The 27,500-nt window shown below is 43.9% G+C and overlaps 1 protein-coding gene across 1 annotated transcript in view; it reads left to right on the top strand.

Annotated features, from left to right (window-relative positions):
• The window catches only part of LOC308163770 (rho-associated protein kinase 2-like), a gene marked incomplete at both ends in the record, with an annotated part of 224,322 nt that overhangs the window by 5,985 nt on the left and 190,837 nt on the right, over positions 1 to 27,500 (top strand). Inside the window, 11 exons of the mRNA XM_080537957.1 lie at positions 1,307 to 1,451; positions 6,170 to 6,308; positions 7,197 to 7,288; positions 7,468 to 7,627; positions 10,348 to 10,408; positions 12,995 to 13,083; positions 16,803 to 16,851; positions 17,183 to 17,318; positions 20,075 to 20,166; positions 21,220 to 21,466; positions 26,603 to 26,709. Of these exons, the coding sequence (XP_080394083.1) occupies positions 1,307 to 1,451; positions 6,170 to 6,308; positions 7,197 to 7,288; positions 7,468 to 7,627; positions 10,348 to 10,408; positions 12,995 to 13,083; positions 16,803 to 16,851; positions 17,183 to 17,318; positions 20,075 to 20,166; positions 21,220 to 21,466; positions 26,603 to 26,709 (1,317 nt within the window). The remainder of the gene's footprint in view (positions 1 to 1,306; positions 1,452 to 6,169; positions 6,309 to 7,196; positions 7,289 to 7,467; positions 7,628 to 10,347; positions 10,409 to 12,994; positions 13,084 to 16,802; positions 16,852 to 17,182; positions 17,319 to 20,074; positions 20,167 to 21,219; positions 21,467 to 26,602; positions 26,710 to 27,500) is intronic.

The raw sequence follows: 27,500 nt of genomic DNA, 5'->3' as shown, positions 1-27,500 counted from the left end.
CTCTCCCCCTCCATATGTCTCTCTCTCTCTCCTTCCTCCCTCTCTCTCTCCCTCCCTTGCTCTCTCTCTCTCTCCCCCTCCCCCCCCCCTCTCTCTCCCTGTGTCTCTCTCTCTCCCTCTCTCTCCTTCCCCCCTTCCTCTCCCCCTCCCTCCCTCCCTCTCTCTCTCTCTCTCCTTCCCTCTCCCCCTCCATATGTCTCTCTCTCTCCCTCTCTCTCTCCTTCCTCCCTCTCTCTCTCTCTCCTTCCCTCTCCCCCTCCATATGTCTCTCTCTCTCTCTCCCTCGCTCTCTCTCTCCCCTTCCCTCTCACCCTCCATATGTCTCTCTCTCTCTCCTTCCTCGCTCTCTCTCTCTCTCCCCCCTCCCCCTCTCTCCCCCTCCCCCCCCCTCTCTCTCTCTTTCACATTTGGCCCTACTTCTAAATTATCAAGATTCTTTAGACATACGAAATATAGCAGCACGGTAACAGTGACGATTTGGGTTGTCACACACAACCATTAGCAGAGCAGCAACTGAAGACATGAATGAATGGTTCCTACAGCACATCATCATCCAAAGATATACAGAGTTATTCAAACTTTATGTCTAAAGGAATATTGTTAACTTGCTTGTATTTATATGCGTAAACATTTCTTGATGAAATTAGCAATTTTCGAGCTTGAACTTGAACAACAGATTTCAGTGGGACAAACATGGGTAAATAAAGATGACATTTAAAAAGTACATAATCTGCATGTGTAGTAGTTTCCTTGTAGAAATTATATAATTATGAACTTCTTTTTCAGGAGTTTGTTAACTCAAAAGGACATTTTCATGAAAACTAAAAAGGTGTTAGTCTCAGTCCACCCTTCTTATGGTCACAGGATAGAATGCCTTGGTGTGCCAGAGCCCTGCAGCATCTTAATGGAAAGCGTAAAGATCCATGATGAATGTATATTTTGTCCAAACTGATCATCTTCTCCAGAAAGCCTAGACTGTCTTAGCTAGGAGGCTCTTGTGCACAACGGTTATGTGAAGGTTATATGCTGGGACCATGTGAAGGGTGGACTGACGGTTATGTACTCAGAATAGTTTGTGCGCAGAATGCCCCTTCAACCAGTAAGATACATACAAGACAGATTTGGACACGGCACACCAGTGTACTGTGGCTCATACATTTTCTAACGACTGTTAGTAGTTTCTCCTAGATAGTATTAACCTCCAAACCCTTCGGAATATTCTTAAATTCTTGCTACTAGAACGTTTCTGTATTCTAGTGTTTTCTACGTTGTTTGAACATCTAACTGAGGGATTGACGTGTTGCAGACAGGCATGGTTCACTGTGACACGGCAGTCGGCACGCCGGACTACATCTCCCCCGAGGTCCTGAAGTCGCAGGGTGGGGACGGCTACTACGGCCGCGAGTGTGACTGGTGGTCCGTCGGGGTGTTCATCTTCGAGATGCTCGTCGGTGAGTTTATGTCTACGTTATGCTACTTTATATGCTAACCCTATGCACCAACCTATGGACCTTTGGTGACGGAGCCTTCAGCGTGGCTGCACCTACCCTCGGGAACTCTCTCCCCATAGTGATCCGCAACCCTAACCCTAACCTCCTTCAAATTAGCCCTTAAAACACATCTGTTCACCAAGGCCTTTACCCCCTAGTCACTGTTTCTGTTTTGCTTTGTTTGTTTTCTGTTTTGTCTGTCTGATCATTTCCCATAGAATTGTAAAGTGTCCTTGGGTTTTTTGAAAGGCGCTATAGAAATTAAAGTTATTATTATTATTACTTTATAAGATTCATTTCTTAGATACTCTGAACACATCAAAATGTCTAGTTCACACTTATCAATGTTCCTGTAAACATTGCGAGTGTTGACCGATCTGTAGTTCCCGGGCTAGTGGTTGGAAATACAGAGCCTTCGGAAAGTATTCAGACCCCTTCACTTTTTCCACATTTTGTTGTGTTATAGACTCGATTTAAAATGTGTTAAATGGAAATAATTTGCCCTCAATCCTCATGTACATAAGTATTCAGACCCTTTACTATGACGCTTCAAATTAGCTCAAATTTTAAAATGTCATCAACAAATCACTCAATAAGTTAAATTGAGTCTGTCTTAATGCAAGGATAATCATGTCATTTTGGAATTAATATCATTCTTTTCATAGGGTCTCTGATTTGCATAGGAGTCAATTACACACTGGATCAGGTTGTCATTACAAACTGAGCAAATGGAGAGCAACAAAACTGTGAACATGTGGCCTGGAAGTGAACTTCCTCCTGAAGTTTTCAGACGGACAAGTCAAAACAAAGAGAAAAATAAATGTATTAATATCCACCAAAAATGTATTCCTCCTTGAGTTGTTAAGTAATAAATGTTTTAACGAGCTATGCCACACCTCATTCTTGCTCGGTATAGCTTGTATCAGACATTCTAATGCTATTGCGTGCGCGTTATTAACTCCACTGCCAGCAAAAATGCTAACCTTCTTGACCGCAAAGTTGGCTTGCGGACATTTTAAGTCTGTAGTGAAAGAAACCGACACGTTACTCAAGCCAGCAAGCACGATGTTCCTTCAAGCACCTACATACACAATGAAAGATCATCAGCTCATCAATACAAGTAGGCCTACATGAGAGTACACGCACAAAACCGGCTAACGTTACTGTTTACACAAGTAAAATCACAGTGTGACAGTCAGATGAAGCATTCGGTAAACAATCAACAGCAAGGTAATGCATCAGCTGAGTTAAAGAAAACCAACTCTTACCGATGATTTTAGAGGCAATAGATTATTTTTGCCCCGCGCATATTGCTATGAATAGTTCGAAGCTAGCGTTAGGTGCGAGGCTGCTCGGTTAACCCATTAGCGGGAACATTATTTGTTTCACAAAATAGGCTGATTTAGTTGACCATGAACATCAGACTATATTACGAATGTTCATTTAAAATACTCGTATACTGAGCACTGGTATAAGAACATGAACCAGAGAACAGCAGTAAATGCAATAACCCACAGTCGTCGCTGATGATGTTACATTTTCGATTAGGATACGGGATTAAAGGGACGCGCGCCGGGCGAGGAGAGTGATTTCCTTTAATCCAAATGTCCCGCGAAATTCGGACCAATCACAAAACTGTTTTGCAAGCGCGTCGCCTCGCGCCGCGTGCCTGTTGAGAGCGATTCAGTCTCGATTGCAGTGCGAACACAAACGACGAGGTTAATTGCAACATTGTAACATATTGTAATTTACTACACCCTAAATCGTAACGAAATGTAGGTCTGAAAGCGGCCTAAATCTAGCTTCAATCTGCTTTTTTTCTGTTCTCCGGTCATAATAACTAGTAATCGTTGCGCAGCCTGAATCAAAGTGGACTGAATCATTAGTGGCGGAGGAAATTGATTCGTGGCGGCCCGCCACAAATAAATGCATATAGAGGAAAGGAAACACTGCTGCCTTGTCAATGTATTCTGCCTTGTCAATGTAGCTGCCATGTCAATGTCTTCTGCCATGTCAATGTAGCTGCCATGTCAATGTATGCTGCCATGTCAATGTAGCTGCCATGTCAATGTATGCTGCCTTGTCAATGTATGCTGCCCAGTGTTTCCTCCATGATTTCCCACATTAGTGGCTGGGTGGTCCATTTCCTCGCACGCAGCGCGTTTTTTTCCCCCCGCGTGCACGCTCATAAAATGCGCACTGGCGCTCAAAACAAAGACGTAATTTCACCAAAACTAGAGGGTGGCATGCGGAACACGCATGACACACACACACAGAAAGATCATCAGCTCATCGAATATGAAGTACACGAGAGATAATCAGCTCATCGAATATGAAGTACACAAGAGTACACATGGAACCGGGAACGCGCATACAGCACTGAACAACATCCGTAGAATATAAACTTGTGACTAACAGTCACATACATACATACATACACACACACACACACACACACACACACACACACACACACACACACACAATGAAAGATCATCAGCTCATCAATACAAGTAGGCCTACATGAGAGTACATGCACAAAACCGGCTAACGTTACTGTTTACACAAGTAAAATCACAGTGTGACAGTCAGATGAAGCATTCGGTAAACAATCAACAGCAAGGTAATGCATCAGCTGAGTTAAAGAAAACCAACTCTTACCTTTCATGACACCGACATGATGCCTGCTTACCCGTACCTCCGCCGTTCTGTTCGTGATGATTTTAGAGGCAATAGATTATTTTTGCCCCGCGCATATTGCTATGAATAGTTCGAAGCTAGCGTTAGGTGCGAGGCTGCTCGGTTAACCCATTAGCGGGAACATTATTTATTTCACAAAATAGGCTGATTTAGTTGACCATGAACATCAGACTATATTACGAATGTTCATTTAAAATACTCGTATACTGAGCACTGGTATAAGAACATGAACCAGAGAACAGCAGTAAATGCAATAACCCACAGTCGTCGCTGATGATGTTACATTTTCGATTAGGATACGGGATTAAAGGGACGCGCGCCGGGCGAGGAGAGTGATTTCCTTTAATCCAAATGTCCCGCGAAATTCGGACCAATCACAAAACTGTTTTGCAAGCGCGTCGCCTCGCGCCGCGTGCCTGTTGAGAGCGATTCAGTCTCGATTGCAGTGCGAACACAAACGACGAGGTTAATTGCAACATTGTAACATATTGTAATTTACTACACCCTAAATCGTAACGAAATGTAGGTCTGAAAGCGGCCTAAATCTAGCTTCAATCTGCTTTTTTTCTGTTCTCCGGTCATAATAACTAGTAATCGTTGCGCAGCCTGAATCAAAGTGGACTGAATCATTAGTGGCGGAGGAAATTGATTCGTATAAATGCATATAGAGGAAACACTGCTGCCGTGTCAATGTATTCTGCCTTGTCAATGTAGCTGCCATGTCAATGTCTTCTGCCATGTCAATGTAGCTGCCATGTCAATGTATGCTGCCATGTCAATGTAGCTGCCATGTCAATGTATGCTGCCTTGTCAATGTAGCTGCCTTGTCAATGTATGCTGCCTTGTCAATGTAGCTGCCTTGTCAATGTATGCTGCCTTGTCAATGTAGCTGCCTTGTCAATGTATGCTGCCTTGTCAATGTAGCCGCCTTGTCAATGTCTGCTGCCTTGTCAATGTCTGCTGCCTTGTCAATGTATGCTGCCTTGTCAATGTATGCTGCCTTGTCAATGTATGCTGCCTTGTCAATGTATGCTGCCTTGTCAATGTAGCTGCCTTGTCAATGTATGCTGCCTTGTCAATGTAGCTGCCTTGTCAATGTAGCTGCCTTGTCAAACAATCTATGTCCGCTGAGTAGGGGAGCGAGGGGTATGTTGTCACACGCTGTCTTAACATTTACTGGGCACAATACATCACAATGGTATAAATATCATACCAAATAAAAGAATGAAGTCTTGGGCACATATTTTGTATTGATTATATCTTCATATCTTATTTATGTACAGAGCTGTAGATCGTTAAAACAACAAGTAGACAGACACACACACACACGCACGCGTCATATTTGGACAAGTAACTTGAGCTCTCGGAAAAGTAAAAGATAAGGACAAGTACCTGAAAAAGCTTCATGTCAAGCCCTGGTCTGAATATTTTTGCAGTTCATAAAAACAACAGACGAATAACAGAATAAAAGACGACTGGGGGAGGGGGGGGGGTTGTCGGCACAAGCTATTAAAGGTGGCCTCAGAGACGTGACGCTGGAGCGACTTCCTGATGTTTCAGCTTCACCTTTACACATTTTGCTTGTTAGTGTTTTTCGTACACACACACAAGCATGGCAACACAACATTTACAGCTGTGACAAAAAAGCGGCTCCTGCTTTAGGCTCGCTATCTCTGCCAGTAGTCACCCATTCATTTGTGACTATGACATCACTATGACATCACTGAATGTACCTCTAAGTGGTCCTGTGTGCCTAAGTCAGTAGAGCTAGACATTAGCAATGCTTAGGTTGGGGGCTTCGTTCCCGCTGGGACCATTATCAACAGAATGTATGCACACACTGTAAGACCCTGCTACCTACTACTACTACTACTACTTTACTATTGTAAATGTCTTTTCATAATTGGCATATTTAGAAAAACAATAAAAAGCAGCGATAATATGTGGTAGTTTGTACATACTCTCTCACTCCCCTTTAGGTGACACACCGTTCTATGCTGACTCTCTTGTGGGAACCTACAGCAAGATCATGGACCACAAGAACACCCTCAACTTCCCAGATGATGTGGAGATCTCCAAAGACGCCAAGAACCTCATCTGTGCCTTCCTGACCGACAGGTAAGTGAAGAACCTCCAGCCAGTGACGATGCAAATACAACAGGGTGCTGCTGCTCTTGTGCAGCAGGGGTTTGTCACTGAGTTTGTTCTGTTTTCCAAAGTGAAAACAACCTTTTCTATCCAGGCAGTCTTAAAACACAGGTTCCTAACCAAGAAGCTAGTAAGGACCCCAATTGAAATAAGCCAGTGGCTTTCTTGGGTTTTTATCCTGTTAGTTGACCTTGTATGTAATATGTACTTTCATGTACCTACTTCTGCAAATCTTCTAATAAAGTTTTCAATCAATCAATCAAAGGCAAAAAAATAAAAAATAAAATAATCAATGATATCACAATCCGGTCAGGGTTGAAGTGATGTGAACCAATGAGGTGCTAGCACGTGAGGCTAGCACGTGAGGCTAGCAGGTGCTAGAGACAGGAATAGAAACCAGGCGTCTGTGCTGCAGGGGGAAAAGACCTGCACAGAAACGACCGGCGTGGCTGGGAGGGATGATTCTGTGAGGGATGATTCTGGGAGGGATGATTCTGGGAGGGATGATTCCAATTACAACGGGATTTTTCTCTTCATGGGATGTGCATATATGTAGGAGTGAGTGATCTTCTTTTGTTTTTTTAATAATTTCTTAGTGGGGCAGTCCCACTTATATTTTTCATTTTATTGGACAGATACAGTGAAGACAGACAGGAAAGTAAGGAGAAGAAGGGAGAGAGAGGGCATGTCAGCAGGGCATGGGCCGGATTCAGACCCATGCCGACATGGGCATATGTCTGCACTGTAGACCGCGGTGCTAGACCACTGGACCACCCCAGGACACAAGAATTAATCTTAAAGGGATCTAGACCAGTTTACTCCCTGATCACTCACGCAAGCCTGTTTGTTTGTGTTAAGGGAGGTGAGACTGGGCCGTAACGGGGTGGAGGAGATCAAGAGGCACCCCTTCTTCAAGAACGACCAGTGGAACTTCAACACCATCAGAGACAGTGAGTATCCCCAGGCTCAGGCGATCGTTTTTAAATCTTCCCCTGGTTAGAATTTATCCTACACTAGTTGTACACTGTCAGTCATGCCTGCTCTCTCTTTGTTCCTATCTAAACCCCTCTATCGCATTTTCCCTCCCTCCCTCCCTCCCTCCCCCTCTCTCTTGCTTCGGACCCCTCAGCGGCGGCCCCTGTGGTTCCAGAGCTGAGCAGCGACATCGACACCAGCAACTTTGATGAGATTTCGGATGAAAAGGGCGATGTTGAGACCTTCCCGACTCCAAAGGCCTTTGTGGGAAACCAGCTTCCCTTCGTTGGGTTCACCTACTTCAAGGAGGACCAGTAAGGCTTATTACAGTATTTCTTTTCACAGTTTCCCTCCTCCAAAAACCAAATGTTTCGTTGCTTATGTGGTATGTCGTCCCTTTCATGACCCAGGTCTTGACCATTCGTAGTCAAGCAAGGTCCTTCATTTCATGAATTTGCTTGTTCACGCGAAAGGTTAAATGCAGGATAATGCAGGTAAATGCAGGGTAACCCTGCATTTAATATTGTGATGTCCTGATCCCACTTTTTCACTACCGATATCTGGGCTTCAGATATCTGCGAGACGGATATCAATCCGATATTTGTATTTATTTTTTTACTCCTGAATAATAACAAATACTTCCCCAGTATATAGTCCACAACAACAGTTGGCTATTAAAGACTGCCAGCCTTTATTCAAGTAACAAAAACAGTACTCTGCAGTACTCAGCGACCAACTGGTTTAACGTTAAAACATTTTAGCAGCATTCAGCATTGTAGAAAAAATATGAGACCATCTGTCCAAAAATGTAAGCTGAAGCGGACCATGCAACATGACCCAAAACATTCCAGTAAATCCACCAAGGAATGGATCAAAAGAAAGAAACGGAGAGTTCTGGAATGGTCAAAGTCAATGCCTGGATCTTAATCCTGTTGAGATGGCGTGGGGTGATCTGAAAGGGGCTGCGCATGCAAGACACCGCTCAAACATCACGCAGCTGAAACAATTCTCTCTGCAACGTCTCTAATGCCTCTTTAGCTTTGCAACTGACTTGCCTTAGTTCTAGGGTAAGAATGTTCTAAACCAGGGGTAGGCAACATTTTTGATATGAAGTGCCATTTTTAAATGTTCTTGTTAATCAGTGTGCCAACCACAATATCAACATCAATTATGACTCGACACCAAACCAAACAGGCCAAAAGATCTGGGGGGTGTTCCATCAACATTGCTAAAAGAAAATCAAGGCTTATTCTGATAAAGCTCATGAGATTTGTCTAAAAATCCAGGCTTATTTTGATTAATCTCGCGAGTTACCAAAAATAAGCCTGGATTTTCCTTTTGCGACGTTGATGGAATACCCCCCTGCAATTTTATTCCAACCACAACATAAACACAATTTTTCAGCAAAGAGCTAAGTATGCAAAGCCATGTATGCTAAATAAACAGGCCTAACAGTCAGTGTGATCCCTGGCCCTGTTTTCCTCTGCTCAGATCCATTACCTGGGGGTACTTGGTCACTTTAAATTGCACACAAGCTTGGGAGTGGTCAGTTGTCCAACAGCGGACAACAGAGGCTCTTCATGTGTGAGAATATCTGCTCACACAGACAGGTTGATCTGAAGACTGTCAGCAAAGCCAGGGCAATGTTCCTGAGACAGCTGAACTTCTCCGGTACAGACATCCACTGTACCCCCTCCGCAACTTACGCACGCTACGTCAAAACACTGCGCACCCCCCTATTCACTAGTGTGTCACTAGCCAGTGTTTTCATCAACCAGTTGCTAGTCATTTTTAGTTTTTTTTTACATATTCTGAAACTACAGATTGTAAGCTTTCAAATGATGTCATACATTGAAATCGTAAAAAAAATTAAAATACGACAGACGAGTCAAAGTATTTGAATGTTGGTGCACCTCAAACACAGAATGGGAGAAAAGTGACTAATGTAACATCTAACTGCATTTTTTAAATGCATCACAACATGCTGATGCTAAAAATACATAACTACTCATAATTATATGATCAGATTGATCACACAGTCCTTGCTTTTCAACACGTCCCAAAACTAAAGTATGTTTACAAGTAAAGTCTTGTAACGTAAAGTCTTCAAACGAGAACAGAGAATCCAATCCACAAATTATAAGTACTTAGTTATCGTTAAACTGTTGTTTATTATATCGAGTAGGTACTTTAAAACTTTGAATTATGTGTTATGAAAAATACAGAAAACCAGATATTGTTGTCACAATGACTTTCACTTTAATTTTCGAGTCTGTGAGTGGTTTAGCCTTAGACTGGCCTGTGTCACCCCTTTAAGGGGCACGCTGCTGCTCCAACATCAGGATCAGACGCAGGGTGAGACTTTCAAAATAAACCTTTTCAATGGTTTCCGTGTCGTTTTGTGTGCTTTACACTTGCCTAGAATCTATTTTATTTGGGAAAAAGTCGGACCGGAAAATGTATTATTGTTGCCAGACCCACTGCGGGGGAATACGATGCGTGCTGATGAGAGACAACATTCAAACTTTTCTTTTAAAACTCTTGCACACGTATTGCTCGCGTGCCATTGGTTAAGCTGCCCCCTGTTCTATACCCTTATCCTAAAAGTCACCAGTAATTAGCATTTAAAAGCTTCTTTTTTAATCGTTCATGGGGGGCATGCCCCCGGACCCCCTAGCAGGTCTGTGTTTCCGTGCCCATGCATTCTTCTCACCTTTTCCCCACCTAACCAGTTTGCATCCCTGAACTTTCCAGTAGAACACTTAAGCTAGGGTCTATCAGAACCGTGCAGATGGGCTTGCCAATAACAATACAAATAATGTAATGGGCGAGCATTGCAGTAGCCTTCATAGGCTGGGCTGGAGCAGGTTCAATAGGATGGCAGAGGTGCATATCCTATAGTGAGATGTCGGCTGAAAGAGAACCATGATGATAAATACATGGATTTCTATACCACACTTTTTTCTTATATGAGGAATCTTATATCTAATCAAGTGCAAGAAAATAGGCTAATTTATTCATGTATTTTCTCCAGGTTGCTTCGTGCCTCAAATAACTCTTCGGTTGCACAGGAGAACTCAACGTCCAAAGACCAGGTGGGTACTTGCAGCTGTCATGCCAAAATCTGTCCAGCTGGCCAGAATGTGTCCGGCTGATGTAATCAGCCGTTGCTATGACGACGCTAGCATTCCGGACATTCCTGAGTAAACTAGCTAGCTAGTTAGCTTATCAAATGTACATTTGGGACAGTAATTGTTCAGTCAAATGAACATATAGTAGATACTAGTAAACCAATGTCGCAAACGAACCCAGCAAACCCACCAAAATCTGCCAAAGTAGTGCTAAATTCCATAACTGGATACTACTTTGTTTCCAATCATAGCTAGCTAGCTATGTCGCTTACTTAGGCCTGGACTACACGTACTGTATATGGATATTTTTGTCCTCGTTTAGAAAAAAACTAACTCTGTCCACACAACAAAAATATCTCTGTCCGTACGAAAAGCCAAAGCTGAATACGATCGCCCCTAAAGGCTGTAGTGAAGTTCGCCATTGTTACTGTTGACAACCGTTTTGCTTCAATGGCATAAGGCACATGTCAAAACAGGACAAAATATGGTAATTGGCTGAAATGGCTGAAACAGCCCATCTGCTGTTGCTTTACTTTCTATGCTCAGGTTTCATAGTTTTGTTTGCAGGGGATAATCTGTGGACGTCTTAGTAACTCACACACTAAGAGGCTTGACCCCCAGAGGCTCAACAAACAGCTAATCTTGGAAAATCTGACAGCTTGACTTCAGTGCTTGTGGAAACTGTTCTAATCAAATTAATTTCATTTTTCTTTTTGCAGGACATTGTGGTCGTAAGTATTCTCTATTTAAATCAAATCTGGTTTTATCTGATTTTGAAGTGTTCTCTCTTTAAGATGTTCTGTCTTCTGTCCTCTTTTGACTCAGATATTGAATTAGAATTAATGTGTTCCCTGTTTTAAATGGAACGCTTTTATGTGTTTGACTTCACAAAAATCGTCATTGGACCGAAACTGTTAGGTTAGATTATAGTCAACTTTATTGTTATTGCAGAGTACAAATACCAGACAACGAAATGCACTTAAGCATCTAACCAGAAGTGCAAATAGTGATATAAAACATGATAGTGATTGTAATAGGTACAGTATGGAAAGTAGGGTAGTTAGAAGTATATACAAGAGACGGATAGCAGTAAGCCATGTACAGCTGTGTAGAGTATACAGATGTATCAATTAGAGACTAATATAAAAAAAGAGCTGTGTACAAATGTGCAGAAATATGGTACAAAGGTAGTATGTGTGTTGTTCGTGTCGTTCAATGAGAAACAGGATATTTTTATAACTTTTATTAACGTGCTCCGTTTACATCAACTGCATCTACCTAGTCCCTATTAGTTCCTGTCCTCTCGCTACTACCACATCATCTCCGGTCATGTCCTATAACAAGGACCTCTACTGACACCTAGTGGTAGGAGTATCCAATCATCACAGTATGTACAAAGAGCAGTAGTGCAAAGGCTAAATTGACCCTATAAAAACAAAGATATTAATAAAAAAATGACCTTTATTATTGATATTATCCTTGCATTAAGATGGACTTATTTCAACGTACTGATTGATTTGTTAATGACATTTTTGCATTTAAGCTAAATATCAATAAAAACGGGAAAAAATGAGGTGTTCTAAAACTTTTGACCGGTAGTGTAGCTAAGCAAACACCAAAGTAAACCAGCAGTGGGAGCCTGCTGTGGTGCTGTGGTAGGTCTATCACCACTCAGCTTTTGGGGTAAACAGGTTGAATTAGCCTAATTTTTGGACGGATTGATGACAGCTGCTGGACTGAAAAAATCAGGTGTAGTGCTGAGGCACAAATATGTACATTTCTAGCCTGCAAACTGCGACACTTCAAATGAATGTGCAATAACACTATGTGCAATATGACAACCCTAGTCGTCTATCTGTACAGTATAGTATAGTGGATAGTGTACATAGCCTTTATTTATGTAAACCAGCTCCTTCCCTTCTTGTGTTTTTTTTCTTCTTTTTTTTTTTTTTTCTTCTTTCCTAGCACCAGGGGAGCCACCCCTCCTAAATGTCGTTGTTTGGTACCTGTACTGTAGCAATGACAATAAAGACCATTCATTCATTCATTCATTCATTTACCGGTTTCATTTGGCACTCCTAGAATTTGCTCAAATGCAAAAATGTCTTCAATAAGTTAAATCGAGTCCATCTGAATGCAATGCTAATAGTTTAGCTGATTTCAGAATGAATACGCTATTCTTTGTAGGATACATCAATTGAGGGGTAACCCGTTACACATGGTTTTGATCAGATGGTCACTGCATATCGTGATAGATATATACATATAGTAGAGATCTCTTGACGCTGAGAAACTCCCCAGTTTCTACTGATGATGAGCATAACCATACATGAGCAGCCCTCACACCTCGCTTGAAACCAATTTATTTGGCCACATTATTAGAGAGCCACTGACTTGACTATCTAACAAAAATGAATTAACACAACAAGTAAAATAACAGCATGTCAATTCCCTTATTATATGTTTGTGATTTGTATTATCTTTAGTCCAGAACTCTAGGCTGTCGTCCTCTGTCTACCCATGCCTCTGTCTTCCCTCCCCATCATTCAGTCAGCCCAACTGCAGAAGAAGCTTCACCAGCTGGAAGAGAAGCTCACTCATGAGATGCAGTCCAAAGATGAGCTGGAGCACAAGTTCAGGTAAGCGTTATTATTGGTAAATGATAGATGGTCTGACTTATAATATAACGCCTTATTCCAAAGTGCTTTACAGTGACCTCTCATTCACCCATTCACACACACATTCACACACCAATGGTGGCAAGCTACCATGCAAGGCGCCGGCCCGCTCATTGGGAGCAATTTGGGGTTCAGTGTCTTGCCCAAGGACACCTTGACGTGTGGCCAGCCGGGTATTTGAACCCTAGAAATGTATGTCATATACAGTATATGCGAGGCCTGACAGTCTGGGACATCAACATTGGAGTGTTAAACATATTTTGAAGCTGAAGTGACTGTTTATATTATTGTTTGTAATATTACTTCATTAGCTTCAAAATATGTAATGTTATTATATTATAATCCCAGTGCCTAAATCCGGAGATCTCAGAACTACAGAGGCATCAGTCTGATGTATCATTGTGAAGATGTACAACCGGATGATACTGAACCGGATACGGTGCGCCATCGCCCCTCACCTGAGGGGAACGCCATCGCCCCTCACCTGAGGGAAAACCACAATGGTTTTCGAGAGGAGAGGACCACCGTGGCCCAGATCCTGGCCTTAAGGAGAATCATCTAACAACCTGACTGCCTAAGGTACTACGGTACTGTGCTTCATCGACTTCAAAAAGGCATTTGACTCGATACACAGAGGCTCAATGAAGAAGATACTTAGGGCAGGGCTCGACATTAAGGCTTGTCCGCTTGTCCAGGACAAGTACATTTTATCTTCGGACAAGTGAACTTCCTCCTGCAGTTGTCCGACGGACAAGTCAAAACAAAGAGAAAAATAAATGTATTAATATCCACAAAAAATTTATTCCTCCTTGAGTTGTTAAGTAATAAATGTTTTAACGAGCTATGCCGCACCTCATTCTCGCTGCCTATGAGGCTCGGCATAGCTTGTATCAGACATTCTAATGCTGTTGCGTCCACGTTATTAACTCCACTGCCTGCAAAAATGCCAACCTTCTTGACCGCAAAGTTGGCTTGCGGACATTTTAAGTCCGTAGTGAAAGAAACCGACACGTTACTCAAGCCATGTCTGCTGCCTTGTCAATGTAGCTGCCTTGTCAATGTCTGCTGCCTTGTCAATGTCTGCTGCCTTGTCAATGTCTGCTGCCTTGTCAATGTCTGCTGCCTTGTCAATGTAGCTGCCTTGTCAATGTAGCTGCCTTGTCAATGTATGCTGCCTTGTCAATGTAGCTGCCTTGTCAATGTAGCTGCCTTGTCAATGTAGCTGCCTTGTCAATGTCTGCTGCCTTGTCAATGTCTGCTGCCTTGTCAATGTATGCTGCCTTGTCAATGTAGCTGCCTTGTCAATGTAGCTGCCTTGTCAATGTCTGCTGCCTTGTCAATGTAGCTGCCTTGTCAATGTATGCAGCCGTGTCAATGTTTGCTCCCTTGTCAATGTCTGCTGCCTTGTCAATGTATGCTGCCTTGTCAATGTCTGCTGCCTTGTCAATGTATGCTGCCTTGTCAATGTAGCTGCCTTGTCAATGTAGCTGCCTTGTCAATGTCTGCTGCCTTGTCAATGTAGCTGCCTTGTCAATGTATGCAGCCGTGTCAATGTTTGCTCCCTTGTCAATGCCTGCTGCCTTGTCAATGTAGCTGCCTTGTCATTGTAGCTGCCATGTCAATGTCTGCTGCCATGTCAATGTATGCTGCCATGTCAATGTATGCTGCCTTGTCAATGTATGTTGCCTTGTCAATGTAGCTGCCTTGTCAATGTATGCTGCCATGTCAATGTCTGCTGCCTTGTCAATGTATGCTGCCATGTCAATGTCTGCTGCCTTGTCAATGTATGCTGCCATGTCAATGTCTGCTGCCTTGTCAAACAATCTATGTCCGCTAGGAGTGCGGGTATGTTGTCACACACTGTCTTAACATTTACTGGGCACAATACATCACAATGGTATAAATGTCATACCAAATGAAAGAAGGAAGTCTTGGGCACATATTTTGTATTGATTATATCTTCATATCTTATTTATGTACAGAGCTGTAGACCGACACACACACACACGCACGCGTCATATTTGGACAAGTAACTTGAATTGAATTGAACTTTGTATTGATTATATCTTCATATCTTATTTATGTACAGAGAAGTAGACAGAAGTAGACAGACACACACACACACGCACGCGTCATATTTGGACAAGTAACTTGAGCTCTCGGACAAGTAAAAGATAAGTTTACTTGTCCAAAGGACAAGTACCTGAAAAAGCTTAATGTCAAGCCCTGGTCTGAATATTTTTGCAGTTCATAAAAACAACACACGAATAACAGAATAAAAGACGACTGGGGGAGGGGGGGGGGGTTGTCGGCACAAGCTATTAAAGGTGGCCTCAGAGACGTGACGCTGGAGTGACTTCCTGATGTTTCAGCTTCACCTTTACACATTTTGCTTGTTAGTGTTTTTCGTACACACACAAGCAAGCTGCTGCAACACAACATTTACAGCTGTGACAAAAAAGCTGCTCCTGCTTTAGGCTCGCGTCATATTTGGACAAGTAACTTGAGCTCTCGGACAAGTAAAAGATAAGTTCACTTGTCCAAAGGACAAGTACCTGACCATGTCAAGCCCTGCTTAAGGCCTACAGTGTCCTTCCCAGTCTACTCCGGGCCATAGAGACCATGTAGAGACCAGGTACACGGGTACAAGTGCCAAGGTGATGACCCCAGACGGCAACAGCAAGGAGTTTCACATCCTGGCTGGGGTGCTGCAAGGGGACACCCTGGCCCCCTTCCCCTGAACGGCATGGCCGGTGTGTGGCACTCCAACCTCCCCCGACAAATCAGAGTCCGTTCTCCTATACGACTGTGAATGCTGGACCCTGAAGCCTACCCTGCAGAAGTCCCTAGATGGATGCTACACCAGAATGCTGCCCGCAGTACTTAACATCAACAAGAGCGGGCATGTTACCAACAAGCATCTGTATGGGGGGTCACCAAGGATAAGCAATAAAATAGCAGTCAGGAGAATCAGGCTGGCAGGTCACTGCCAGAGACACCAGGAGCTGTCAGCCAGCAAACTGGTTCTGTGGGAGCCAACACACGGGCATCAATCACGAGGGTGTCCCACACTAACATACATGGACGTACTCAAGAAAGATGGAGGAGCAGAATGTACCAGCGAGCTAGCCAGATGTATGGAGGACCAGGGAGCTAGCCAGATGTATGGAGGACCAGGGAGCTAGCCAGATGTATGGAGGACCAGGGAGCTAGCCAGATGTATGGAGGATCAGGGAGCTAGCCAGATGTATGGAGGACCAGGGAGCTAGCCAGATGTATGGAGGATCAGGGAGCTAGCCAGATGTATGGAGGACCAGGGAGCTAGCCAGATGTATGGAGGACCAGGGAGCTAGCCAGATGTATGGAGGACCAGGGAGCTAGCCAGATGTATGGAGGATCAGGGAGCTAGCCAGATGTATGGAGGATCGGGATGACTGGAAGCGCCGATGGAGGGCTCTTCCGAGGACGACCTAGTAGTAGTTGTAAACATTCAAGTAAAACAGACTTATATTTTGGGCTATGATGTGGTAAGACAGTGGTATTAAGCATCTATAAAGATCTTAAGTAATATTCTTCAAGTATAGCATGAATGTATATATCCAACGGTTTCACAAATTGTGGCTTTAATCCTGTGCTTTAAACTAGATGATGGTGACTTGTTCTCTGTTCTCTCCCTGCAGAACTACTACAGGTCGTGTAGAGAAGATCTCTAAAGAACTTGATGAAGAGGTAGGAAGTGTGAAAACCCAGATTCTGTGATGTTGATCTTGTTATCTGCGTCAGAATGATCCTAACCCGTAATGTTTTGAAATACGGGCTCAAAATCAGCTCAATTGATCTGATCCTGGATAACCAAAAAAAGTGAATACAGGGATTGATTGGGCAAGCTTAGCGTGCTTTTCGGGGGTTTCAGGTTTGTGCTATTCTCAAGCACTTGTGTAACCAAACCAAACCAAACCAAAAGCATTACCATGTAATAGTCTTCTGGATTAAAAACTGTTATAGAGCCTGTTGTACCAACATTGAAGAGTCAACTTCAGATCACTGCTGTTGTTGCCAGGTGTGCAGCAGGAAGAGTCTGGAGTCCAGCGTGAGGCAGTTGGAGAGGGAGAAGGCGCTGCTGCAACACAAGAGTGTAGAGAGCCACAGGAAGGCTGAGAGCGAGGCGGACAGGAAACGCTGCCTGGAGAACGAGGGTGAGACGCACACACACACACACACACACACACACACAGCTGGCCAAAGCAGGTGTTTGGTGTGCGGAAGGCACTGGTTCCATCCTAGTCAGGTTGCACTGGTTCACGAATGGGTCTCTACCTGGGTTTCCGTTAAGCGGTAATTACCGGTCTTTGTCCGATAAAATCTATTGAAGTCCGACATATTTAAACCTCTTCGGTCATAATGTCCGGTGAAAATAATTCCCTTTAAGCACAATTTGAATACAATTTGCTACAATTAATTTGTCACATTCTGATTCCTTCTACATTAAAAAAGACGAATATATAGGCTATATGTTTTCTTTTATTATTAATGTGTAGACTAGCCTACGCGATGAACAAACAGCGGCAGGGTTGCCAGATGGGATTGACAATTTACAGCCTAACTAGTCCGCTAAATAACCGCTAAACCCAGTAGCCCATTCGGCGGTAACCCGCCCCATCTGGCAACCCTGTCTCTCAACGGCGCGAGTAGTTTAGTCAGTTAATTTAGTTTGATCTAGTCTAAATAAAACCACTGCAGTGACCGGAGTCAAGGTTATTGTTCTGCGTGTTTTGGATGTGCTAGAGCACAGTGAATGACCACCGAGGGCCGTGAGATGCGGCTAGTAAAGGACGCTAGCCATCTCAACCCCGTTCATTGATTGAGCCTGCCGTGCCCGTTCTACTCCGGGAGTTTCCATTGAACTTTCCTCCTCTACATTCGTCCATCTCCACGTGCGCTACTATCGACAACCTGGGCTACTGGTACCATTAGATTAGGATTGATTAGATTAGGTTGACAATACCACACTACATTTGAGTTTAGGGATATCAATGTTATATATTTGTGTATGTTTTATCTTTATGTATTAAATGTTATAATTGTTCCACATTTGAGACCTGTCTTCCCCCCACTCAGTTATTCAGTCGGTGTCCATCATTTTAGTTCAATTTAGTCTATCTATAGTGTTAGAGTTTAATTTGTGCCACTAAATTGAAATAGTCCACGGGTGTGTATCCCCCCGATACATCCTCCTCATTCTCATACTCCAGAGTCCGAGAAAGTATGATTTGACAGGCAGCTAGACTTAATGCCTTCCCAATCAGCGAGACGTGGTTATAGAAATTACGTTGTTTTATTGATAAAAAGGGTAAAACTGGAAAGAGAATATAGAAAACTTACATTATATAGTCCTGAAACTATTTAACACACTTCAGTTAACGTAATGTGGAGTCCGTTCATTGATCGATCGATGCAGTCCGTTCAAATAGCCATCAAAAGCTAAACTAGGCATACTTAAAATGACCAATTACATCCTCAAATCCCATTAATGCAATTGAAATAAACATCTTAGCCTACAGTCGTAATTCAAAGTAGCAAAGGTGACTAGGCCCAGTGTGGCGCGTGCAGCCCTGGACAGTAGCGCATGCGAATCATGAAAGCCTATATTAATATATAGTTTGCATCTAATCGTATCGGATGAGAAATAGACATTAAATGGCATATATAGGCTATACAACAGCTAATCACCGCGACAAACACCTATATTATATTTGAATATGATGACCGGAATTTCTCCCGTTTGTCCGACACATTGAAATCTTTCCGGACACTTTGACCGGCACCAATTTTTTCTAACGGAAACCCTGGTCTCTACGCAGACGTGAGTGAGCTCAAATGGGGTGATGAGGTCAAACTGGGGTGATGAGGTCAAACTGAGGTCAAACTGAGGTGATGAGGTCAAACTGAGGTCAAACTGGGGTGAGGAGGTCAAACTGAGGTGATGAGGTCAAACTGGGGTGATGAGGTCAAACTGAGGTCAAACTGAGGTGATGAGGTCAAACTGGGGTGATGAGGTCAAACTGGGGTGATGAGGTCAAACTGAGGTCAAACTGGGGTGATGAGGTCAAACTGAGGTCAAACTGGGGTGATGAGGTCAAACTGAGGTCAAACTGAGGTGAAGTGAGGTCAGAGATGTTTTGAAGCCGAGCTTTTGTAATGAGTAACCTTGCCTGAGAACTGAACACTCTGGTGCAATCGCAGTCAGGACACACACACACACACACACACACACACACACACACACACACACACACACACACACACACACAGGCTGTCATGATTCATGATCATACTATTTGGGTCATCAAGTAATTGTCAGACAGAAACATGATTAACCAATTATTTGAAGTGGAGGGAAGTGTTACAGTGTTAGTCACACCAGCAATCAGACTGCCTCAAGCTAATGTAATCAAACAGCTGCTTCTTGTCATTTTATTGATGCTATTACAGTACTAACCACCAGAGGGAGTAATTACCTTAGCCTTCCCATCCGGGTACAATGGCAGTCAGACACCAAAGGCTATTGAATACTGAATTGGTGTCATTAGAAGTTGTCTATAAAAGCTTTGAAATTGTTTACAAATGGATAACCCGTTATCTTACAGCCCAGTGTTACAGGACAGCTGTAATGTCGTTATTATTACTACCTGATAATTGCATATTAATTACGCCTGCCGTTCCTTTTAGATTCCCTGACTAAAGCCCCATTATGCCATTGAGTACCAGGTCACTTACCAAACGGTGCTGCATTTGTTGAGTTCAGTAGCAGAAAGTGCTGTTGCTACATACTGCGTAGTTACCAAATAGTTGATTTAGTAAATACTGGGTAAATAAAAAGGCACCTGTAACAGGACTGTCAAATAAAGTAAGTAACAGACTGTCATATCTGACTTGATGTTGTGATCTGCAGTCAACAGCTTACGAGACCAACTGGACGACATGAAGAGGAGGAACCAGAACTCCCACATCTCCAACGAGAAGAACATCCACCTCCAGAGACAGGTTTGTGAATCCTCATGCCTGTTAGTGAAGGGAGGGAGTGTGTGTCCTCTATGAACTCCCATCCCTGTTCAAGACACGTGTCCAAATACTTGATGCAGGGCGCTATACTTTTATTTATTTATTTATTTTATTTAACCTTTATTTAACCAGGCAGGGCCAATAAGAACTAATTCTTATTTACATTGGCGGCCTGGCAAAAGACAAAAGCCTCTTGGGGGGTTGGGGGGTAGTGGTGGTCTAGTGGATAGTGAGTTGGACTTGTGATCGGAAGGTTGTGAGTTCAAATCCCGCCTGAAGCCACACCACTACTAGTGTGCCCTTGAGTAAGGCACTTTGCCCTCAGTTACTCCAGGGGGAATGTCCCTGTAATTCGTAATTGTAAATCGCTTTGGATTAAAAGCGTCTGCTAAATGGCAAAATTATTATTTATTAATTAATTATTAGGGGCTGAAAATAAATCAGGTTATATGTTAAAAACAAAGAACACACACGACAGACAACGGCACACATCCAAGCATTTCCAGCACAGCAAAAGATAGAAACATACAGACATCTCCAACACCTCCTCCTCCACTAACAGTCACAGCATCAGTTATAAGTTAAAAGGACAGCATCACACATCCACATAAACCCGCACAACATTAAGCACAGCAGAAAGCACATTAACAGAATAAAAAAATTGCATACATACAGTATGCAAATGTGGACAGACACAGGAAGTCCACAGGCATGCATGGGACAGACAGTAAGCAGGTATACTAGCATGTGTCTCCTTCGTTAGTCGGACAAGGCCAGTGCTCTCTATACTAGTATCCCAGTACACAAAGAGTCCAAAAGACGTCCTCAGGGAAGCCGGAATGTGGGTTCAGATGACGTCTTTCTAGGACGTCTTAAAGACGTCATCTGGACGTCCTACAAAGACGTCACCTGGACGTCCTAGGAAGACGTCACCTGGACGTCCTAGAAAGACGTCATCTGAACCCACATTCCGGCTTCCCTGAGGACGTCTTTTGGACTCTTTGTTTACTGGGACGTGTGTGTCTCCTCGGTCAGTTGGACGAGGCCAACGCTCTGCTGCGGGCCGAGGCGGAGGCGGCTGCGAGGCTGCGGAAGGCGCAGATGGAGGCGGGCAAGCAGCTGCAGCAGCTGGAGGGGAACGCCCGGGAGCTGCAGGACAAGTGCTGCCTGCTGGAGCACGCCAAGCTCACCCTGGAGAAGGACTGCATCAGCCTGCAGGCCGCGCTGGAGGGGGAGAGGAGGGACCACAGCCAGGGCTCAGAGACCATCGTCGACCTGCAGGGTGGGTGTGGGTGTGGGTGTGGGGGGGGGGGGTGGGGGTGGGGGTGGGTGTGGGTAAGTGTGTGGGTAAGTGTGTGGGTGTGGGTAAGTGTGTGGGTGTGCGCGTGCGTGTTTGCTGTCTTCGTCGTTATGATTTAGCCCTCTGTAACTGTTTCTATCCGTCTGTCTCTCTCTCTCTCTCTCTCTCTCTCTCTGTCTCTCTCTCTCTCCCCCTCTCTCTCTCTCTGTCTCTCTCTCTCTCCCCCTCTCTCTCTCTCTCTCTCTCTCTCTCTCTCTCTCTCTGTCTCTCTCTCTCTCTCTCGGGCGTCTCTCTCTCTCAATTTTCAATTTTTTCAATTTCAAAGGGCTTTATTGGCATGGGAAACATACATTTACATTGCCAAAGCATGTGAAGTGTGAAGATCAAAAACAAAAATAATGTAATGTAATTGTTCTCTGCATCCAAAGATGCTGTATTCAACCGCGTCTCGTAGATCAGTTCAGAAGACAGTCTTTTGCTGCAAGAGATTCTCGGTCGAGCATTGTCTGTGCGTGTAAGCTTGCATTTGCACTCAAATCGTTTGATTTTGTCCAATTCGGAGTCTTGCTCGGTAAACTCATTTTCAACATTCTCGTCAGACCAATCTTCGGCGAGATCAGCTATCTCAGATCGTGGTTGAAGCGAGTCTTCTTCTTCGCTATCGGAATCCGAGGAGGACAGAGGATCTGAATTGCCTCTGTGCATGTAGTCAGCAATGAACGAGGTCATCAATTCTCCATTGTCGATCCTTGTACCGGCAGCAGAAATTCTGTTGATCTCATCGGCGAGCATTTGCGATTCCATCTTGCAGTCAAACACAACACAGCACAATACAGTAAACAGACCAACATTTGGCTTTTTATCCCTCCCCCTCGCCCAGCTATTGGCTACGTCGATTGAGCTCACAGCCATTCACACCGATTGTTGTTGTTAGCTGGGCTCACGTTCCCGCCCCCAAGTTCTCGGGAGCATTCAGGCGAAAAATAAACTTATTTTGTTGATTAAGTACACGTATTTAACTATCGTAAAACTGCTCGAAAAAATAACGAGTGGGTAGTTCAAAACCTTAACTTGTGTCTGGTGACAAAAAAACATTTTTGAACGCAAATTTGAAGCCTTTGCACTTTGCGCCCACATCGCAGTTCGATGACGTTGCGTCACATATGTCTTATTCTGCTAGAATTGGGCTTTATGGTAATAAAATACAATAAAAAAGTGGATTGAAGCATTGGAACAAACCCTCACTCATTGGAAATGTTTTTCCATAGATGGACATAAGATTGTTTTTCAGGTGAGAGTCAAGTCAAAATGACATTATCTGACTGCATTGCCCACAGCAACCCAATATACAATTAGAATGATGTTATAAATTGATATGGATCAATTTATACCTCTTATTAGATTATACATATTCTGGTTGTTACGTTTGCCTTTCGGTGGACAGCAAAAGACGGAGAGAGGAGGATAGAGAGGGAGAGGAGGAGGAAGAGGAGGAGGAGCGAGAGCAGGATGGAGTCAGGAGACCAAAGAGACAGCAAGAACCAGGTGAGAAAGTGGACAGGTAGTCAAGACCACAAGTAGCCTTGAGAACCTATGGTTCTGGTGCAGCACCCTCAGCACCCCCCTTCATTACTTGTAATAGGATGTAATAAACGTTTGACACACATGGCAATACAAAAACATGAATCTTGAATTAGCAAAACATTTTTGCTATTTAAACATGTCAGCATGTCATCACTGACAGATGACAGGTAGATAATGAAAGGTAGTAAAAAAACTGAAAAATGATGTTGCCAGACTTGCAGACTTTTTAACCAGACCCTGTCACATTATGTTTGTGTGTGATTGTCAGTGCAAAGAGGGAGAGAGGAGGATGGAGATGACACAGAGAGAGAGAGAGAGAGTGAGAGAGCAAGAGCAGGAAGAACCAGGTGAGAAAGTGGACAGATAGTGAAGTCAAGATTGTTATAGTGTCAAAACAGTAAAACAATTAATAAAAAATTAATTAACAATGATGGCTTTGTGGCTTTGTGGCTTTGTGGCTTTGTGGCTCAACAATAAAGTCTATAAATTATCATATTTGTTCTAGTCACATAATTGATATTATGATTTTACAGAGATAACTTGTTCTGTTACTAATCTGTTACACTAATTGTGGGGGGTGAGGAGAAATTAACATTTCACAGCGGATGGAGGATCCATGCCACCCTCCCAAGGCAGCAAACCTAGGGGAAACACTGGATCCCACGGTAGTTATTTGGATCAGATTTATCTCCACTTTAGTGGAGCGGCGTTATCAATCCTTGGTTCCAAATATTGGGGAAGATCCCAGAGCTAAGGACAATGTTGAAGAGTTTTAATATAGCCAATTGGAATTTGACGTCTGTGAATTTTAGCATTTCATTTAGGATGCCATTGACACCACAGGCCTTCTTGGTTTCGAGTGAATTTATTTTGTCCTGTACTTCCTTTAGTGTAATTGGAGAGTCTAGCGGGTTCTGGTAGTCTTTTATGGCTGACTCTAAACTTTGTAGTTTATCTTGTATGTGTCTTTGCTGTTTATTTTTCTCTATTGGACCAAAGAGATTGGAGAAGTGATTTACCCATATATCTCCATTTTGGATGGGTAGATCCTCATGTTTTTGTTTATTTAGAGTGTTCCATTTCCCCCAGAATTTGTTTGTTTTTATGGATTCCTCTATAGAGTGTAGCTGGTTTCTAACATGATGGTCCCTTTTTTTCTTTAATGTATTTTTATACAGTTTTAATGTTTCACCACAGTGAAGACGTGTGCTCTGGTTGTCTGGGTCTCTATGTTTCTGGTTTGATAGGTTCCTTAGTTCCTTTCTGAGGTTTTGACACTCGTTGTCGAACCATTTGTCATTGTTGTTATTTCTGGGGGGTTTTCTATTTGAGGCCTTTAGGTCAGATAAGGAGGCTGAAAGGTCAAATATATTATTAAGGTTTTCTACTGCCTTGTTTACACCTTCACTGTTGTATTGAAAGGTTTTTTTCGGGAACTGGTCTAATAGTGATTGAACTTGTTGTTGTCTAATAGCGTTTTGATATGTTTCAACACTACCTTCCTTCCATTTGTAGTATTTTTTAATAGTGTGTAGTTTGGTAGGTTTTACTACTTCATGATTGGGTGTTGAACTGTTCAGGTAGACTGTGGTTTTGCTGTGGTCTGACAGGGGTGTTAATGGGCTGATTGTGAACGCTCTGAGAGACACCAGGCTACGGTCAGTGATGAAGTAATCTACTGTACTGTTACCCAGAGATGAGCTGTAGGTGTACCTACCATAGGAGTCTCCTCGAAGCCTACCGTTGACTATGTACAGTCCCAGTGAACGACAGAGCTGTAGGAGTTGTGACCCATGTTTGTTTGTTGCCTTGTCGTAGCTGTGTCTGGGGGGGCATATTGGGGAGGGGATGTTACCACCTCCTGGTAGGTGTTTGTCACCCTGTGTGCTGAGAGTGTCAGGTTCTCGTCCTGTCCTGGCGTTGAGGTCTCCACAGACTACAATGTGACCACAGGACTGGAAATTGTTAATTTCCTCCTCTAGGATGGAGAACATGTCATCTTTAAAATATGGGGATTCAATTGGGGGGATGTATGTAGCACACAGGAGGATATTTTTCTCGGTTGAGGTAAGTTCCTTATTTATTTCTAGCCATATGTAGAAAGCTCCTGTTTTGATTGGTGTGATGGAGTGAGAGAGTTCTAATTTGTGCCATATTAGGATACCTCCCGAGTCTCGTCCCTGTCTGATCCCAGGTAGCTTGATGGTACTACCAGCTCTCTATAGTTGGCGGGACAGCCAGTGGGACCATCTCCTCTATACCATGTCTCCTGTAGGATTAAAATTAAAAAAACTCCTGTGTTTGAAATTTCTTTCGTGAAGTCTGGGTTTCTGCTCTTAATGCCAAAGGCTGTCGACCTCAGACCTTGAATGTTCCAGGATGAAATTGTTAAAGATTTGTATTCCATGTTGTTTTTGTTCTAATGGTTTTAGTCCCGGACCATGACTGCGTAGAGCTCACTGAGCATCTGGTGTATGCTCAGGTCGTAGGGTGGGGCTCTGCTAGGTGTAGGTTTTGGGATTCCTCTGTTCACAGCCTGCGCATATGTGTGGTATGGGGATGGCAGTGGCGGGGTGGGCCTGGCCTGGCCTGGGGTGCAGCAGGGTGTCTATTTGGTGCAGCCGGGAGACCTCTGGGTGTAGCAGGCTGTCCTCTAGATGTAGCAGGGTGTCCTCTAGATGTAGCAGGGTGTCCTCTAGATGTAGAAGGGTGTCCTCTAGATGCAGCAGGCTGTCCTCTAGATGTAGCAGGGTGTCCTCTAGATGTAGCAGGGTGTCCTCTAGATGTAGCAGGGTGTCCTCTAGATGTAGCAGGGTGTCCTCTAGATGCAGCAGGGTGTTCTCTAGATGTAGCAGGGTGTCCTCTAGATGCACCAGGGTGTTCTCTGGATGCAGCAGTCTGTCCTCTGGATGCAGCAGGGTGTCCTCCGGATGCAGCAGGGTGTTCTCTGGATGCAGCAGGTCGTCTAGATGATGGTCTGTGTGAGGTGGTGGTCTGATGGTCTCTGTTGCTCCTGTAGGATGTGTTCGGTGTGCGGTCTAGTGCGACGTCCTTCAGGGTCTTTGCAAAAATGGGGACTGTTGCCTTGAAGATGTGCACTTGGTCATATAAACTGTACTCGTCCAGGGTGGGGTGGGCCGCCAAGTATACATTTTGCTTCATTGCACACTCTCTGGATATTTCAGCGTTTATGTTTTTGATGAAGGCTGGGTGGAAGTCCCACCTGGGTAGCAGGGTAGAGATGACTACCTTCCTGTTCCTCTTCTTGGTTGAAAATGGCTTGGGCCTCCATTATGACATCAGAGTTATCAGTTGCCTTTTTTGAACAAGCTAATGTTAAACTAGCACTTAGCTCTTTAGCTCCTCTTGGTTCAGATTTGTATCACGGCCCCACGAGAGTCCCTGGTCACCCCCAAAGGTCCCACCGTCTCAGAACCAGCCTCTGTAGCTAGTCAACCACGAGCAACCAGACGCTCTGCGATCTGATCAAAAAATCCAGGTGATGATGTCACCTGTCTCTCTCTCTCTCTGCAGTGCGTATCTCTGGCCTGGAGGAGGAGGTGCGGCAGGTGAGACAGGTTCTGTCCAAGGCGGAGACGGAGAAGCGGCAACTCCAGGAGAAGCTGACTGACCTGGAGAAGGTAAACCACATGGATGAATTTTATTTTCCTTTCCGTTCAGCCTTTAGTCATTTAGCAGATGCCTTCGTCTTGACCAGTGGTTCTCAACCTTTTTTCGGCCAGCGCCCCCCTGTCCAATATCCAGGTCTCTTACCGCCCCCCATCAAAAAAAAGTAGGCTTATTTTCTTCCCTGAATATTAACGTTGACTAATATTCTGTCTTATATCATTTAAAAAGCATGTCAATGAATGCCAAATAATAGATTTGATTTAACTGGGCAGTTGGAATATCATATTTTTCCAGATTTTATCCCTTTTTCACCCAATTTGGTATCCAATTGAACCCAACCTAGCATCCAATTATCCCCTGCCTATTGCGTAGGATCCGCCGCACGACCCCGTGGCCGGCAGCCCCAGAGGAGATCGCCAGGCAGACTAGCTGACTGGCTCCTCGAGCCCAGCACCGTTATTCCGGCACCCCGGGGGCGCTGTTGTGCGACGGATCCTTGTCCGGAAATAGTCCTATACCGCCCTCTGGAGCGGCCGCTCAATATGCCGCTCCCTGTGTGCCTCGGCCATATCCGGGTCTGGCGAGACCGGGATTCGATCCCAGTCCCCGGTGGGCAGCTTGCACTAGTGGCTAGTGCTTAGACCGCTACGCCACCGCGGGGAAAAATGCTGTTTCTGAGTGTTGAACAAACTTAGACAAGATCAGAAAATACAAACAGACTGCTAGGAACACGTCCGGTGCAGAACAAACAGTAGGCTACAAAACTGTACATTACAACTAACATTGTTAGTTTTTTAAGTGT

The sequence above is a fragment of the Nansenia antarctica genome (genome assembly GCF_963989245.1).
Source record: "Nansenia antarctica genome assembly, chromosome: 8".
NCBI classification, from domain to species: domain Eukaryota; kingdom Metazoa; phylum Chordata; class Actinopteri; order Argentiniformes; family Microstomatidae; genus Nansenia; species Nansenia antarctica.
The sequence above is the reverse complement of the archived record's forward strand: the minus strand, read 5'-3'. Positions and strand labels throughout refer to the sequence as shown.